Source organism: Mastigoproctus giganteus, chromosome 1 (assembly GCF_048544385.1).
Source record: "Mastigoproctus giganteus isolate SK-2022 chromosome 1, ASM4854438v1, whole genome shotgun sequence".
Taxonomy (NCBI): Eukaryota; Metazoa; Arthropoda; class Arachnida; order Uropygi; family Thelyphonidae; genus Mastigoproctus; species Mastigoproctus giganteus.
The window spans coordinates 121,821,594-121,839,474 of record NC_143575.1 but is presented as its reverse complement, the minus strand read 5'-3'; the positions used below and the strand labels follow the sequence as shown (position 1 = coordinate 121,839,474).

At 39.3% G+C, this 17,881-nt stretch overlaps 1 protein-coding gene across 2 annotated transcripts in view; it reads right to left on the bottom strand.

The window, feature by feature from the left end:
* Window positions 1-1,551: 1,551 nt before the first annotated feature.
* Window positions 1,552-17,881, bottom strand: part of LOC150091118 (uncharacterized) — a 513,307-nt gene continuing 496,977 nt past the window's right edge. For both annotated transcript variants that reach the window (XM_090382013.1, XM_090382020.1), the window contains exon 2: window positions 1,552-3,267. In XM_090382013.1, the coding sequence (XP_090238139.1) occupies window positions 1,682-3,223 (1,542 nt within the window). In that variant the 5' untranslated portion in view covers window positions 3,224-3,267 and the 3' untranslated portion in view covers window positions 1,552-1,681. The remainder of the gene's footprint in view (window positions 3,268-17,881) is intronic.

Sequence of the window (17,881 nt, the reverse complement as noted above, 5' to 3'; positions counted from 1 at the left end):
TATTAGACAACAACTCATCTACCCATCTGCATAAAGTTCATAAATTGCGAATGATCCCTGTTTTACTGGACGAAAAACAGTGCTGTTCTCTCCTGAGACTGATTAACATCATCATCAGCAGCCATTTTCAATCCACTGCTGGATGAATACCTCTCCAGTAACTTTCCAGTTCCTTCTGTTTTGTGCATTTACTACCCACAAACTCTTGAATTTCATCTGTCCATCTCCGTCGTTGTCCAGGTTTTCTTCTGGCTCCTCTTGGGTACCATTCTGAGCTTCTCTTCAATTCATCTATTGAGTGCCCAAATTTCAGTTCCATAAGTCATGGTGGGGAGTATATATTTGTTCATTATTTTAAGTTTTCGGACAAATTTGGATATTGCTTGTAAACCGTACAATTAAAACAGCCCATAAAAGTTCCTCGCGTCATTGACAAGATTCGAACTTTGGTCTATTCCACTCCGTATGGGCAGAATAGTGTTTATAAAAACTATACAACCCACTACGACAGTATAAGAAATTTTGAACTCATCAGACTACATCACAGCTTTCCATTTAACAACAGTGTAGTTTCATGTCTTTTAACCAATATTAGTGGGGCTTATTATGCGCAGCTGCTAACTTTGGTCTTTTCTGCACCAGGTCATTCGTAACGAATCCCTTCATCAATCACACCTGTAAATAGAGAAAATAAGGTAACTAGTGGCGTAGCCAGGATTGTTTGTCAGTTATTGTTATTGTTTTAGTTTTTAGGAGCATTAGCAACTAAGGCCATATTGCTCCGGGGATATGCGGTGGTCATTCCCTGACCTTTCCGCATCCTCCGTATTTGGTGGGTACGGGCTCGACCTTCGGTCTAATCAAGAAGTGTGTGCTACGCACTGTTGCTCCTGCCCACCTGGCTACGGAGGCGCCCGTTGTTTGTCAGCAGGTACATTCATAAAAAAACAAACAGGTGCCAATTGCCTAATGCTAAAAAGAGCCGCGATACCAGATGTCGGCGTCATGGGGTGAAATATACCTGCTGACCCTATCCTCGCTACGCCACTGAGGGTAATCTATGCTCTGTTTTAGTGCTCTAAGCATGCAAGCATAGTATAGACACGTGTTCGATCGTGGTATATGACATAGTAGAGACACGTGGTATATGACAAGTTTGTTACATATTACCAAAACTTCTGTGCTGCTCATCAAGTGACCAGGGAGTTTATATATATGTTTCTATTTACTTTTTAAAGGAGAATTACTTATATACATTACTATGGTGTAAATGACTGCAATAGGGCTCTCCAAAAAAAAAAAAAAAAAAAATTAATGAATAAAACAATTCAATTTAGCCTTTCTAGGTGGTTTTAAAGAGGCTGCCTTCATCATATATTAATGCACGCTTCTCTTGGATCTTAATATTTTGTATATAGTTTTAAAAAAATATTAGAAGATTGTTGCACAAAGTGAGAAAGGGAATTTATTAGCAGCGACCAAAAAAATAAAATTAAAAATCGAGATTTACTGGAAGCAAAAGGTAAACAGATATTTACCATAAAAGGTAAACAGAGTATTAGTTTATATCTTGGAAGAATGTTTAACAAATTGAAAATGAGAATGGGAAAATTTGAACACGGTAACAGTATCAGCAATTTCTTAATATCACAGACATGAGGAAGGTTTCTAACATCTCCGTTTATAGTTCTGTAATCGGAGATATTTTTGAGGATGGTCGAACGACTTGTCGAATAGAAGGATACCTTTCGTCTGGCGTTTCAGACTGCTGGTATTGAAGATCTTGTGTGTCCTGTTTCCATTTCTTTTCTAGCATAGTTACATGTTTACTACGATGCCAAAGGCTCAAAATGACGGTGACCACAATTATTATTCCTGCCGCTGCCACAGTTCCAGTAAGGATCTGTCTCCGAGTATTCTCATAACAATCCAGGTCATCAAGGGTGGTTTCCATTAATGATCTTCCTTGGAGATTAGATGGAGTGTCGCAAAGGACGCGAGTTACTCCATCTGGTGCATCAGTAAAATTTTTAGTTCTTATTAAGTTCCATAACCAGATAATGCTACAGTTACAATACAGAGGGTTGTCCCGAACGTCAAAGAAGTCCAGTTCTTCCCAGGCTAGCATTTCGTCACGGAATGTAATAAATCCATTACCTCGTAGACTTACTTGTCGAAGTTGATATAATTGATGAAAAGTACCAGTTTCCACTCGGTTTAATTTACTATTGTAAGTAATGAATATCTTTTCTAACAAAGGATTATCTACGAAAGCACCATTTTTAACATATTCCAACTCCTTCCCTCCATTAATCACTAAAGTTCGTAGTGATCTCAGTCCGTTAAATGAATGTGAGGTGAGTTGTTTTATTTTATTTTGTCCAATGTGTAGTTCTTGAAGTTGCTGTATGTCACTGAATGCCTCTATGGGTGGATGCTGTAGTTCATTGTCTTCCAGATGAAGAGTCAGAAGGGATGGAAGGCTTCTAAATGCTCCTTCCTGCACTCTGTATATCCGGCATCCATCAATGAGAAGCAATTGCAGGTTTTTCAATGGGTAAAATGCATTTCCGGGTATAATTCCAAACATATTTAGTCCAAGATCTATAGCATGAAGGTTAGGAAGTTTCAGAAAACTAGCAGTGGGAATGTGAATTAGTTTATTACTGCGTAATAAAAGCTCCTCCAAATTCTTAAGCCCTTCGAAAGCAGAGGGTGATAGAGAAGAAATATTATTTTCAGAAAGATCTAAGAGTTTTAAATTTTGCAGCGGTTGGAAAACATTGGAAGCGATTTTGGCTAGAAAATTTTCATTTAAGTGAAGGTAGGTAAGCGAAAAGAGGCCAGTGAAAGAAGTATTAGATAAAGATGATATCATATTTTTTTTAAGACGAAGAGCTTTTAAATGTTCTTGAAATAAGAAATTGTTTTTGCCCACAGAGACCAACTGATTCTGTGTCATATCCAAATACTGGAGGTTTTGGTAAACAGCAAAGGCTCCCAAGATACTTTTGATGCGGTTATTATTTAGGTGTAAAATCTTCAAGCCAGGGTTCAGAGTGATAGGTACGACATCTAACCCTGCACTGTTGCACCATACCGTCAACTTATCCTCGTCACAGACACACCTGAAAGGACAAAGACTCTTCACAACGCTCCACAGTGTCACAAGGCAGAAAAACAGTACTGGGATATTCTTCCATTTCCCGTTTATATTCCCCATATTAGTTGTAAAGACTGGCTGTAAGTCGCTTCTTGAACCAACACCTGTAATGAGAATAACCAATTGAAAAAAAATTAAAATTACATAAATTGTTTTAGTTTAATTAATATAGTAAATAGCATAGTGCACTGGTTTTTAAAGTGTGTTCAGTGGAACCCTGTGGTTCGCCGAAGATATTTCAAGGAATCCGTTAATGTTTTTTGTTATTGTTTTTTATTGTTTTTTTACAATTTTATTGTTTTTTAGCATACATTGGACGCTGTCTGTTGCGATTACTTTGGGATTCAAATTAATTGATAACAATAACCGATGGAACAAGAACAGCTGCATCAATAAACAATAAAAACACAGAACAAGAAGATCTGAGTCAATAAAGAACATAAACAGCTCTTCAGGTTATTTTTTAATGCAGACCGGAAATTTTTCATAAAAAGGTGGAAATGATAGAAAGAAAATATTAAAATCAAGCAATATAAAATTCTATATTTTCACTGTCGACTATTTTTTCGAGAAAGGAATCAATAAAAGTTAAACTGTCATAATGATGTTTTGGAAATCCATACAAACATACAAATCCATACACATCATTAAAAGCAAACAAAATATTAAAATTAGGAATTAGGAAAGCTTTAATGTTCTATCGTACAAAAATATTGGCAAGAGCACAATACAAAATTCCTACACGGAGTAACAACAGCGACAACCGTATGCTACAAAGCAGCAACTGGATATGAGTAGTATTGGAGTGGGATAGGAACGAGCGTAACCAGTGTTGCCATTTTAGCGGTTTTCCCGCTAGATTTAGCGGAATTGCTTCAGGTTTAGCGGATAAAAGTATGAAATAGCGGATAGCGGATTTTTTAGCGGGAAGAGTATAAATGTTTAGCATTTTATGTATTTTGGCAATGTAACATTTATATTAAGAAATATTAAATTAATTGTTCAATTAATTATTTAATTAACAAAAAAATAATTCATAATTGAAATAGTAGGGATATCATATTTCATAGTTTTTTTTTTATAAAGCGAAGAATCGGTTTTATATTATTCTGGATTTCCCTGAGGAGGACCCCAACAATTTTACGTAGTTACGCTCGTGGTCAAACGACCTGATCATTGGGTCATGGCTTTAAATTGTTGAATCAAATCTAAAAATGTGGAAAAAATTCTAATGACGCCTTTTTTTGAAACTGCGAAGGAATGGCATTGGATAATTTTTCTTCGTCGTATTTGTCTGGCTTCCAAGAAATGCGATCCGAATTACCGACATTTCTTTCAACGTTTCTAATAACCACAGAGCAATAAGTAATAAGAGTAATAAGTAATAAATATTTCTAATAACTACAGTGTAATAATATCTTAGTATAGTCAGTCCTTGTATTGCACGATAGTTGTATTCCTAGAAACCCTCGTGCAATGCAAAATCGTGCGTTTAGTAAATCCACAGCCGACAAAATCAATTCAAATATTTATACATTGTACAATGCCATAAACGATGGTGCAGATCCGAAAAAGATAGTTCATTCGTGTCAAACAAGGTGGTTATCCATTGAAGTTGCTATAACAAGAATTTTAGAACAGTATATTGAATTAAAAGCCCATTTTGAAATAACTCGTTTGACTGACAAATGTTATACTGCAGAACTTCTTTATTCAATGTTCAAAGATGAAAGTAATTTAGCATATCTTTTATTTTAAAACCTATCTTATCTGAAGTACAAAGAGTAAACAAATCTTTTGAATCAAATACTGCCGATCCTACATTATTACTACATGATTTAAACATGCTATTGTCGATGATTGCCAATAAAATGTTTTTACCAAATACACATATTGAAAGGAGAGAAGAGGACATTAATAATTATTTAGACCCTAAGCCATATTTAGGTTACCAATTTGAAAGAAAAATAAATGAATTAATAATGAATAAACTTATCACAACAACAACAGGCAACAGTATGTAAACATTACTCTCGTTAAATGGGAAAATATCAACAATACAATGAAGTTTTGGTCAGAAGTTTCGAAATATCAAGATGCAAGCGATAAAAATCCATTTAAAGAAATTATCGAATTTGCATTGGGAATTTTAATTTTGCCATTATCCAATGCAGATGTGGAAAGAATATTCAGCAACTTAAACCTAGTAAAAAACAAAACACGCAACAGAATGAGTGTTGGCACGGTTAATGCAATCTTATCAGTACGATACGGCTCAAAAGAGTTGAAAAGTGTTGTAAAAATTATGTTTTACCTGAAGAAGTGCTTCGCAAAATAGGTACACAAGAAGCATATGATGAGGAGGTATTGAATTTCGAAATTAATTTAGATTTTTAAATATTGATTTTATATTAAAAACAGAAAAATAAATAACTATTTATACAGGGTGTTTCAGTTAAACGTTTCAGAACTTCTAAGAGGGGTAGGGTACATCCTGACAACTCGAAATCATATAGCAATGTGGGGTCGGAAATGCTTTCCTGAAGCGGTGTTGTACACAGAAGCACCATAAAGAAAAGAGACCGTAAGTGAGAAATCGTTTTAATAATACATGAAAAGAAGCAAAAGGTACATGGATTAAAGTAAGTGTTCGAAGTTTCTTCCACGGGCTACAATGCACGCCTCACATCTCCGACGCATGGACATCCGAACATTCTGGAATACTCCAGGCGAATTTCGAATTTCTTGAACAAGAACGCCAAGTTAGTAGGATGGATGATTACACGAACGCAGAGTTAGCTTTGCAGCCCCGTACGCCGATATGCATTTGGCGTACGGGGCTGCAAATTGTAGTGGGCCAGCCGCACAGCGTTTGTACGCGGAACGATATCCGACGAGGCGTATTCCCAGTCATAATTTCTTTGCAAGACTGCACCAGAGGTTAGCTGAGAGAGGTTCATTTGAAAGAGCTGACAGGGACAGGGTAAGAACAGTACGGACTCCAGCCGTCGAACAGAATGTGCTGCAGCATGTACAGGGGAATCCAAGAACGAGTACACGAAGTCTAGCAAACGCAGTCGGGGTTTCCCATTGCAGCGTCTGGAGGATTCTCCGAGAACAAGACATGCATCCGTTTCACGTGCAGCGTGTCCAGACACAGCAACCGGAGGATTATGCACCTCGTATTGCTTTCGCACAGTGGTACTTTGGAAAATGTGCTACAAATCCCTTTTTCCTGCTGAAGTGTTGTTTTCCGATTAAGCATCCTTCACAAGGGAAGGAATTTTCAACACGCATAACGAACATATCTGGGCGGTCGAGAACCCGCATGCAATACGACGTCGTGCAGCACAGATTCGATTTTCGGTCAATGTATGGGCCGGTATTATGGGAGATCACCTCATAGGACCTTACCTGTTACCGTGTCGTCTAACCGGACCTATCTACTTGATCTTTCTGCAGCAAGTATTGCCACAACTTTTGAGAGATGAACAGATTTCTGCATCGACGCAACAGACAATGTGGTTCCAACACGATGGAGCCCCTGCCCATTATAGCGGAGATGTTCGTAACTACCTGGATGTCACATTTGGTCAACAGTGGATCGGACGTGGTGGTCCCGTGCGTTGGCCTGCTCGGTCACCCGACCTATCATGTCTTGATTTTTATTTCTGGGGTCATATGAAATCGCTAGTTTATGACACCCCTGTTGACAATGCTGAGGAGCTGGTTGCAAGAATCGCAGTAGCTGCCGAAGAAATTCGAAATTCGCCTGGAGTATTCCAGAATGTTCGGATGTCCATGCGTCGGAGATGTGAGGCGTGCATTGTAGCCCGTGGAAGAAACTTCGAACACTTACTTTAATCCATGTACCTTTTGCTTCTTTTCATGTATTATTAAAACGATTTCTCACTTACGGTCTCTTTTCTTTATGGTGCTTCTGTGTACAACACCGCTTCAGGAAAGCATTTCCGACCCCACATTGCTATATGATTTCGAGTTGTCAGGATGTACCCTACCCCTCTTAGAAGTTCTGAAACGTTTAACTGAAACACCCTGTATATACTATTTGTTTGTTTGTTTTTATTCACTACAAAGTACAAACAAATGAAAATTTAAAAAATTTGGCGGGTCAAGTGCTAAAAATAGCGGATTTTGAGTATGCGGCTAGCGGGAAATATTATTAAGAGTTGGCAACACTGAGCGTAACTACTTGAGAGGAAGTGGCGATGCGATATGAATGAGCTCAACTGATTGACGTTAGTGACTGGAAGTGACGTTATTCAAAAATTTATTTCTTGTATTACTTTTTATTTTTGTCACTAGATGTCATCATTGGTATTTTTTTATTTTTGTCGCTAGATGTAATTATTGGTATTTTTTTATTTTATTTTTGATTCTATTTTCTTGAGGTTTGGTTATGGGGAAATGGATTATGTTTTACTTGTTCCATTCAGCTAACTGGAAACATGCGTATTCTTCTTTGCTTAACAATGTGCATCCTTGTTCTGAAGCTAACTTAAAAAAATAAGCTAATTTCCATTGAACAAAGTGAAAAAAGAACAAAAATCTCTAGAAAAAGGTTTCAAGTCACACATGCACACACGCACGCACACATACACAAATTCTAAACTTTACTTATATCCATGTGTAAATACAATTGCACTTGAAAAAATTGAAAAACAATGTATTTTTCATGTAGTTCCAACAACAGAGAGGAACCAGTGAAGAATTTCCCAATTTTTATTTTCAGGTAAGTATACTTTCCCCACACACTAGAGAAGACATTTTTCAGGTACTTTCCAGCAGATGGAGCCAAAAGAAGAATCTTGGCAAGTTTAATGGGGACAAAGTTATAACTTTAGTGTCGCAAAAGATCTTCACCTGTGGGCCAGCTGGGCATCAGATGACCCATTCTATAATCCATAGCAACATGCACAATTCAGAGTTACACATTCACAATGTGTAACTCTGAATTACACATTCACAATTTTTTTGGCGAAAAAAAAAATTTAAAACCAGAAATAATTTTTTTTCTCCCTCCACATACCCAACATCTTGAAAAACGTCACCTCCAGTAAATTAGTCATGCTCGACTCTTTCAGATCCCGTGATAACACTTCCGCTCAATCAGTTGAGCTCATTCAGATCACATCGCCATTTCCGCTCAGTTACTTACACTCATTCACAACCTACTCCAATACTACTGATGTGCAATGTGGCGGCTTTCAAGGACAAATTCGGATATTAAGATTACTTTCACTGCACCTGCGTAAACTGCGACAAGAAAATAAAGCGATAACGTAAACGGAAGTGCTGGTTACAATAAATGCCATTTTTTTTCTATGTACTCGGGTCTCCATATTCGCAGGGGTTGTGTGTCAACACTTCCTGCAAAACGTGAAATTCTGCAAAATCTGTACTCTTGCCCAAATAGCCCCCTTGATGTTTTCGACATATGCCTGAACACTTACGCAACCATTTACAATTAACCGAAAAATGTTTAAATGTGTTTGAAAGGTTTTAATTGCGTTTTCCAATAATGAGCAACATTTTATAATCATGCTTAAAAAATACTGTATCAACATTTTATTACATATTTAAGAACAAATCAAGCACCAGGGTATTCACCAAAGGATTCATACTCCTCAGTAGAAGGGGTTTCAGAGTCTGGAGAAGAAGCAGGGTTAGCTGACGTCGACACTTGCAGTTCTGGGGTGCAAGGAGTTTTAAGCATCGATGTAGAAGTTGTCGTTTTCAGGAACATTTTGATGAGAAGCTGCTTCTGTTTTTTGTTTGAACTTGTTGAATATGGCCGTGTATGGTGTTAAAATATCACCAATGCTTTCCTTGAACTTCATTGCACGAATCGTGTTGTTGTGTTCTATTCTTAGAAGTCCGCAAGGCTTTTAACATCACGCATTTTCTGTGGTAGGTTTTCCAAGTCAAACTTGGAAAACAAACCAATTCTTCTCTCGGAGTGGTTTTTCCTCAACCTCGTCCCTGTCCCAGTTGGAACAAAACAAGCTTCTTGAGTTCACTATCCGTTTGTGTTGTTGCCTGTCCATCAATTAAATGGATGATGTCCTCAAAGTCCTCGAAACTTACGCCTCCTATTCTCCTAGCCAACTTCTTTATTTCTGTGATGGTGTTCTTGTGCTTTTCATCCGGAATGGTTCGAAATTCGTCTGGACTGAAGTCATGCACAAACTCGGGCCAAAAGTTCTTTTAACAGGCGTTTACTGACTTTTCCTGATGTCTACCAGCACGAGTTTTATTAGGAAGAGACTGTCAGCTATAGTGAAGTCCTTCCAAAACTGAACAACGTTGTTCATGGTTTCAACAAAACCGATCCATATACCTCTTCATGTAATTGGCTTTAAAGGCCTTTATTACCCCCTAGTCGAGTGACTGGATAAGGGAGGTAGTGTTAGTGGGTAGAAAGACCCCTCTATGTCTTCATTTGCATAGTCTTTTGCATCTCTTGGGTATCCTGGGGCATTGTCCAGCATGAGGCGGTTCTTTAAATGGGATCCCCATTTTCCTCTATGCATTCCTTGACTTCGGGGATGAAGCAGTGGCGGAACAAGTTCAGAAAGGAGTCCTCCATCGTCATAGCTTTTCCGTCCCACATCCAGTACACAGGCAGTGTATTCTTGTTACATCTTCTAAGACCTGTTGGGTTCTGTGCTTGGAAAATTAGGCCAGGCTTTATCATACGGCCTTTTTTTGTGTGTTTCTGTTCCTTGTTTTTTTTTTGCGGTCTCCATGGTTTTTTCCATACACTGCTATATCGGTTGTACTAGGCAAATTCCAATGTCGGTTGTGTCGTGTAATGTAATTTTGCAATGTTATGTTTGTTGTGTGCTGGCACCTGGCGACTTTGCAGTTGGGGGGGAGCAGACACCTGGTCGGCTCTCCCCTGCCTCCCAACTTCAGCCACGTGGAGACATGCCAGAAACTATCCAGACTGGGTCTCGCATTTGACTTTCTAGAAAATTCTGGAGAAGTCCAAAAGAAACATTGAACAGAAGAGGAAACAGTTGTTGATGGGTAGGGTAAAATGGATGGGGGAAAGCAGAGAGAAAGGTAGGGGAAGAAAGAAGGAGACATCCCCAAGAAAAGTAGAAGTTACAAGATCAATGAAGGAAAGTAAAAGCAAAGAAAGTCTGGACAGACTTTCTTTGTCTGCTAATCCCACTCCCATAGGAGTCATAGAAAGGTCCCACCTCTGGCTACCAAAGTCAGCTAGTCTCTAAGAGGGTTGCCTATCTTCCCGCTCTGAGCCGAGCATCAGAACCAGCAAAGATTCCAAACCAGCTGGTTTGCTGTATAAGCAAGGGAGAGCAGTTCCAGCACAGTTTCCACCCGTGGAGGTAGAGGTCAGCAGTTGACAAGCCAAGGTGAGATGAGGTGGCTCAAAATTCCAGTCCAGTGAGCAGTTGGTCCGGGTGTGTCATTATAGGTGGTGAAGTATCTTTGTTGTGAACATTATAGGTGGTGAAGCATCTTTGTGGATCAATGTTTGTAGTGCAGTTTGCCAGTTGGTAAGCACAATTATTATAGACAGCGAAGGCTGTCTATTTGGGTATTAAAGTTTGTCAGATGTAATCCAGTCCAGGTGGGTCTCTTCAGATAATGTTTGTCACGTCAGTGTGGAGAAAGCAGGTATATCCTTTGTGTTATATGGCTTGTGTAATGTGTGTTTTGTGTCAAACGGCACCAGGAGTTTCCCCTCATTTCCACGTTGCTTTCATTATAGGTGTACAAGTTCGCAGGGAAGACAAAAGATTTAAAAGTGTGTGGATTTTGTAAGTGCAGTGTTATGTATTGTTTTCTTGTGGCCATTTAGCCATTGGACCCTTGCTGAAGCCCACCATTGCCTGTACTTAGCCCCGTGGAGGCAGACCAGGTAACCAGTAATATAGTGTATAGTGTGTCTAACGGCACCAGCGGTTTCCCTCAACTCCGCATTGCTTTCGTTGTAGGTGTACCAGTTCACTGGGAAGGCCAGAGATTTAAAAGTGTATGGATTTTGTATGTGCTGGGGCCCAACTCTGTACACACTATGCCTCATGGAGGCAGACCAGGTACCCAGTAATTTTAAGTTTTCACTCTGGCAGGTCCTGCCACCTAAATTCCCGAGATTTCAGTGGCAAGGACCTAAAAATAATAATAATAAAATAAATAAATAACTCTTGATATTTTAAGGAGTCCTTTTGTGCTGTAATGTAATAACTAGATCGTATGTATAGCTTAGCTTAATTTTCAGCACTCACCTCATAGTAATCCGCTTATCTGGTGGAGGGTTTTATCACATACATAGTGGTTATAGGATTCTAATACTTTACAGGGATTATGGGTTTTAAAATTAAGTTATGGGCTGTGGAAAATTTTTAAGAAAGGAAAGTGCACCTTCCATGGTTGCCTAATAAAATTAAATTAAGAGAATTAAATTAAGAGAAAGAAAAAAAAAAAAAAAAGGGAAATATATAAGCTAATAATCGCGCACGAGCGACTTTCGAGTTTCCTCGTCTTCAGTTAGCTATAGTGGAGGGGAGGGAAGAGAGCGCGCTTGTCTTATATACGGGTTGGGTTCCCGAAATGCATTTCAGTGCACGTGGAAACTTGATACGTGCTAAATTCCAAATGGGGGAGAAATTGGCGGGAATCTTTTTGTTTAACACGTTGAGTGATGTATGGCGCTTAAACCATTCAATAACGAGGGCTTCATTTTCAAGGATTTTGTAGCTAGAATTTAATTTAATTACTGTGATGGCTGAATCGATGAGTGGGTTGTGATTATGAGATTGGACGTGTTGTGTTAGCTTCAAAACTAACTCAGCAAGTACAGAACTAACACAACACGTCCAATCTCAAAATCACAACCCACTCATCGATTCAGCCATCACAGTAATTAAATTAAATTCTAGCTACAAAATCCTTGAAAACGAAGCCCTCGTTATTGAATGGTTTAAGCGCCATACATCACTCAACGTGTTAAACAAAAAGATTCCCGCCAATTTCTCCCCCATTTGGAATTTAGCACGTATCAAGTTTCCACGTGCACTGAAATGCATTTCGGGAACCCAACCCGTATATAAGACAAGCGCGCTCTCTTCCCCCCCTCCACTATAGCTAACTGAAGACGAGGAAACTCGAAAGTCGCTCGTGCGCGATTATTAGCTTATATATTTCCCTTTTTTTTCTTTCTCTTAATTTAATTTTATTAGGCAACCATGGAAGGTGCACTTTCCTTTCTTAAAAATTTTTCTACAGCCCATAACTTAATTTTAAAACCCATAATCCCTGTAAAGTATTAGAATCCTATAATCACTATGTATGTGATAAAACCCTCCACCAGCTAAGCGGATTACTATGAGGTGAGTGCTGAAAATTAAGCTAAGCTATACATACGATCTAATAAATAAATAAATAAAAAATAAATAAAAATAAAAAAAAAAAATTAAATTAAAAATATAAATATAAAAAATAAAAATAATAAATAAATAAAAATAAAATAAATAAAAATAAAATAAATAAAAAATAATAAATAAATATAAAAAATAATAAATAAATATAAAAAATAATAAATAAATAAAAACAATAATAATAAAATAATTTAATAGTATTGGGAAGTAGTCGCTGAAAGGTTAGGCCGAAAGGGGTTTTCGTATGCAGTTGGAATTTCAACATGTTTTTTTTTTAAATTTTGACAGTGTATGGAGTGTTCGCTGGTATGAGATTGAAAACAGGGGGAAGTCAGAAATATGGAGCCAATGGGGAAGGCGACCCCAGGTCAAAGTGTTAAATTTAAATTTAGACTGTGTGGGGTTATGCTGTGAAAGCGAACAGAGTAGGGGAGAGACTGAAGGCTGGGGAAAGGAAATAGGAAGTAAGGGGGCAGATAGAGAAGGTGACCCCTGTGGTCAGTGGGGTAGGCCCATGTCCCATCAGGAGGAAAAGGAGGGCGGGAAGGGGAAGAGAAGGTGAAACCATCTCCTCCCCTCCCCTCCCCAGGGAAGTGGAAAGAAAGTACCGTGCAAAAGAGCACAGGTTTAGGATCTCCTGTGGTGTTGGCAGGAGATCTGCAATGAGGTCAAGTCCATGGTAGGTCTTCTATTTAAGTTCTACTTCTTCTAAAGACATGTCAATTTCTAGGGTTGTAAGTCATTCCTGGGACAAGTCCCGTACTTGCAGTTCAGGTTGTTGAGGTTGCGCTTGCAGTCTACCATCAAGTTTTTCGGTTTTAATCTTCTTCCGTTTAAAGAGGAGAAAGGCTGGTTGGTGATATGTTTTGTCTTTGCGTTGTCATGGTCGAGTTGCATTGTGTATAACAGTGTATGACAATTTGTATCCTTCTTATTGCAAAGAGGTCCTGGGCGAATCGTTACAATGCTTTATAATCTTCTTCCATTTCAAGGAGGAGAAATTCTTGTCCTCTTGGAACAAAAGGGAGATTTTGTAATTAGAATACATCTTAGGTCTTCGTAGATGGGACAGTCAAACATAAGATGGTTCCAGTCTTCTGTTTCTCCACAAGTGCAATGTGGGTTGTCTGTGAGTCTGAAGCCAGTGAGCTTTGCATTGAAGTGGCCATGCCCTGTTATTAAGTATGTTGTATGACGTCTTAGAAGCATGATGGTGATTTCGGGTATATTCTATTTGTCTGTGGAAAAAAACTTGCGGGCGATCTCTCCTTCTGTTTTACCACACCTGTAGCAGGTGGTTCTGTAGGTGCACTTTCAGTTGTAAAAGTTGTAAATCAGTTGTAAACTGATTTACAACTGATTTATTCAGCAAGGTAACTGGGACTCCTTTGGAAAGGTAATAGAGCATTCCAGTGCTAACGATTTCTAGGTCTAGAGGGAGCATTCCTGTTATTACTTGTAAGGTTGGAGTACTCACTGTACTGCAGGTGTGGGTTATGGCATGGAGGATGAATCGCTGGGTAGAATCCAGCATTCTTCTATTTACTACTAGCGTGGTCTTATCGTACCATATGGCTGAGACATATTAGATTGCTGGGATGAAAACGGTCTTATAATAGAGTGCCAGAGTTCAGTTGTTGACGCCTCAGTCTCTACGTGAGACCCTGGTTATGAGGGCCAAGTAGTTCCCGATCTTCGTTCTGGTGTATTTAAGGTGTGGCTGAAAGGATAGTTTGCTCTCTAGGAGAATACCTAAATATTTGAGCTGTGGCTCCAATTTTATTGTGCTCTAATCAATTTTAATTTGGGGTGATCTATGCAGGTCCAGAGAGCCTTTAAGGAGAATGGATAAGGTTTTTGCAGGTGATATCATGAGAAGGTTCTTTGCTGCCCAGGTTTGAAGCAATCAAAGGGTATGGTTGGCCAGGATCTCAAGCTGAGCTCTTGAGTTTGCTTCCACTATAAGGATGATGTCGCCTGCAAAAGCCTGGGATTTGACTTCCCCCAGATCCATCCTCAAGAACTCATCGAAGACAATGTTCCAGAACAATGCGCCCAGCACAGACCCCTGTGGACAGCCTCTGTAGATCTCTATATCTATCTTCTTGTACGGGGTATGATCTCGACCTTTCTCTGTGATAGGTAATCTTTTATGGTGTTGAATAGATTTATTGGCATCCTGGCCTCCCTCAGCCTGCCGAGAACACTCGGCCACCAGAGTGAGACAAATGCCCCGGCAAAGTCGATGGAGGTCAGTAGGAAGTATTTCCTGCTGCATTCCCTAGCTGCAATGAGCAGGTTTTTCAATACATCTATCGTGGGGGAACCTGGTTTGAAGTCCTGTGGCTTCGTAGTGCTGGGAAATTTTTCTATGCAGTAATCTTTCGTATAGTTTACTTACCACTGTTAAAAGTGCAATGGGTCTATACGAGTCTGGATTCTCTAGCTGTTTGGTTGGGTTCTTGAAAAACAACTTAATATTTTCTGTCTTACATTCAGTTGGGTATTTTCCTGCTTCCACACAGCAGCTAAACAGATCCAGCAAAAGGGTCGGTGCATATTCAGCTACCTTTTTAACAATTTCCGGCTCGATCACATCTAAGCCTGGACATTTCTTGGTTTTGATCTCTGGGACGGCTACCAGGAGCTCCTCCCATGAGAAAGTGGGCTCCTGCTGTGATGTGTCATAATTCTGGTTTTCTTGGCACAATTGGTGCTGTTCTTATTGGATCGGTATAGCTGAGTCCTTGAAATTAATGCCGAGAATAGTTTCCATTGATTGCTCCCAATTTGTGGTGAGCATTCCCTGCAGATGTTAAAACTTCGCCCTCTGGGGAGTTTGTTGATGGTGGCTTCGCAAACCACCCCCAGGGGTTAGCATTTCCTGTAGTGGAGACTAAGTCCTCCCATGATCTCTTTTTACTTTTCTTCATAATTTCTGTATAATGATTCCTGCAATCTCTGTAGTGCTGCCTAAGCACTACAACTTCTGCAGCTGGCCAGGTCCCCCATGCTCTTTGGCAGTCTTTCCTTCTTTTAATTACTTCTCTCCTTAGTTGCTGAGTCTCAGGTGTCCACCAGGGAACTGTACCAGGCAGTGGGTTTTTTTCTTTTTACAGCTGTTGCACTGGCACTTGTAATAATTTCTATAATTTCTGTTACCTTGCGTTAGCATGAGTCAGGATTACTCCATTGATCCAGCATCTGTTGGTTATTTTCTACCATTGCAGTCAAGGAGTTCCTAAATCGCATCCGGTGTCCAGAGATTTCTTGAATTTTCTAGAAGGATGGCCAGAAGTTCCGGCAGTCTAGAAACTTCTAGATCTTCCTTGTGACCTCACATCTACACCATTTATTCGTCGCACTTCACCTGCCATTAATCGCCCCATGAAATTTTTAAGAGTGCACTCCATTACTCGAGTGCCTTCTCTATTGAGTACTGGCCCTTTCTCAAGTGGGTTTTGTTTCGGTCTATTGTTCCTTCCGGATGGAGTGCTGCCTATGCTCTGTGTACATTAACTACGAACTGCTCCAGATCGGGGCTCCTATTGTTTCGACCCTTCCAAACCGCTCCCTCCCCCGTTGCTACATTAATCCTCACCTTACTTAAGGATAATAGGCAAAAAAACACAATTACAGCTGGTAATTGCCTCAACTACCATATTCAAAATCTATAAATTAGTTAAAACATGATATATTTCGGAATGCAGACTGATTTTAAAATACTTATAATATTTCCAATATCGGTGAACCCATTATTAATAATCGTTATAATAATAGGAATTGTAAGAATAGGAATTGTAAGAATGTTCTTACAATCCTTAGCGCCCCCATAAAATTTATATCCCATATATAAATAAATTTTCCTTCCCGTATTCGGCGACTAAGTAATCGGCGACTCCTTTATTTGCCCTACTTAATATTCTATATACAATTATAGACCTGTACATTACCTAAATGTATATTTTGGCTTCACTAAAACTACTCCCATCCCATACTTTCAAATACTCCTCCTAAATACATTTGTTGTAGCCTGTTTATCTCTTTTAACTTGAGGGTGCTTTCCCCATTGGAAGTTTCAGTTTTGTGTTTCCATAATCCTTCAATTCTTTTTGCCTCTGTTGATTCATTTAAAAGGTTGTCATTCTCATGTGCCACTTTCTTCCTTCATTTAAAAGTTTGCTATCTTCATGTCTCTTCCTTTTGAGACGTTTTCTTTCCAGAATTTACATTAAACCTTTCTCTCATTTCCAAGACTCCCACGTGTAACATCCTTCCATTTTCTTGGCACTTTCTCTCATTATTTCTATTAGTTTTGTTCTTCTTTAATTCTCTTAATTCTTCTTGTACAACCAGAACTTTATCAACAGTGTTTGCTCTACCTTTACACCTTTTTGATTCCTTCACAATCCTTCCCTTTGAAGATTTCCCCCCTTTCTGTCTCATACTGGGCTCTGCCGCCTGTATTTCGCCTTCTTTCGTCTACTTTAGGACTATCACTACCGAAGTTAATGCTGCCACTTCCCAGATCTATCTTGGTTCCATGACTGTTTACTCTGTTTGCCGCTAAATATGAATGGGGCACCAAGTTTTCACATCCCTCTAGTCTTACCTTGTCTCTAACTATATAATCGGTGTGAATTTCTTCAGCACGTTCCCCCTTCACAAGAAACTCGCGGCAACATCTCACGTCTCCCTTATTTGACCCTTTGCAGTATCTGATGAGGTAATTCCACATTAAAATAGACCTTGAGGCTCCTGGGTCCGCAAGAAATTTACCTGGTACTCCCCCTAAGCTGCCATTTACATATAACAGGTCGTTTCCCCTGCCGTTTTCACTTACAGCACCTAAAGATATGTTTTTTTCTTTGGCTGTGTTTACGTGTAATGCCTGCCTTTACCCGCGGACGTGTCTAAAAGATCGATGTCTCTTAACTACGCCATTGTTAATGTGCTGTTGTTCATTTGTGACCGTCAATTCTTACTTTTGACTTGGACAGGGAAATTACTCCAGACAGCATCGCTGAAGAAATTTTGCACAGGAACATTCGAGACTCGACCCAAGAAAAAAGAGACAAGGAGCAGATAAAACCAAAATACTTGCACCAAGTCAAAGTCTCCCAACCTTTGCAATTGGGTAGTGGATCTCTCTCCACAAGCGTAGAACCAGCTAAAACTTTAAGACAGGATCTTTATTGGTTGGAGCAGCCACCGCTTCAAGGAACATGTGGCTGTTCCTAAATGCTTCAGATGCTGTCGTTTTGGGCACACCACCCACACATGCACA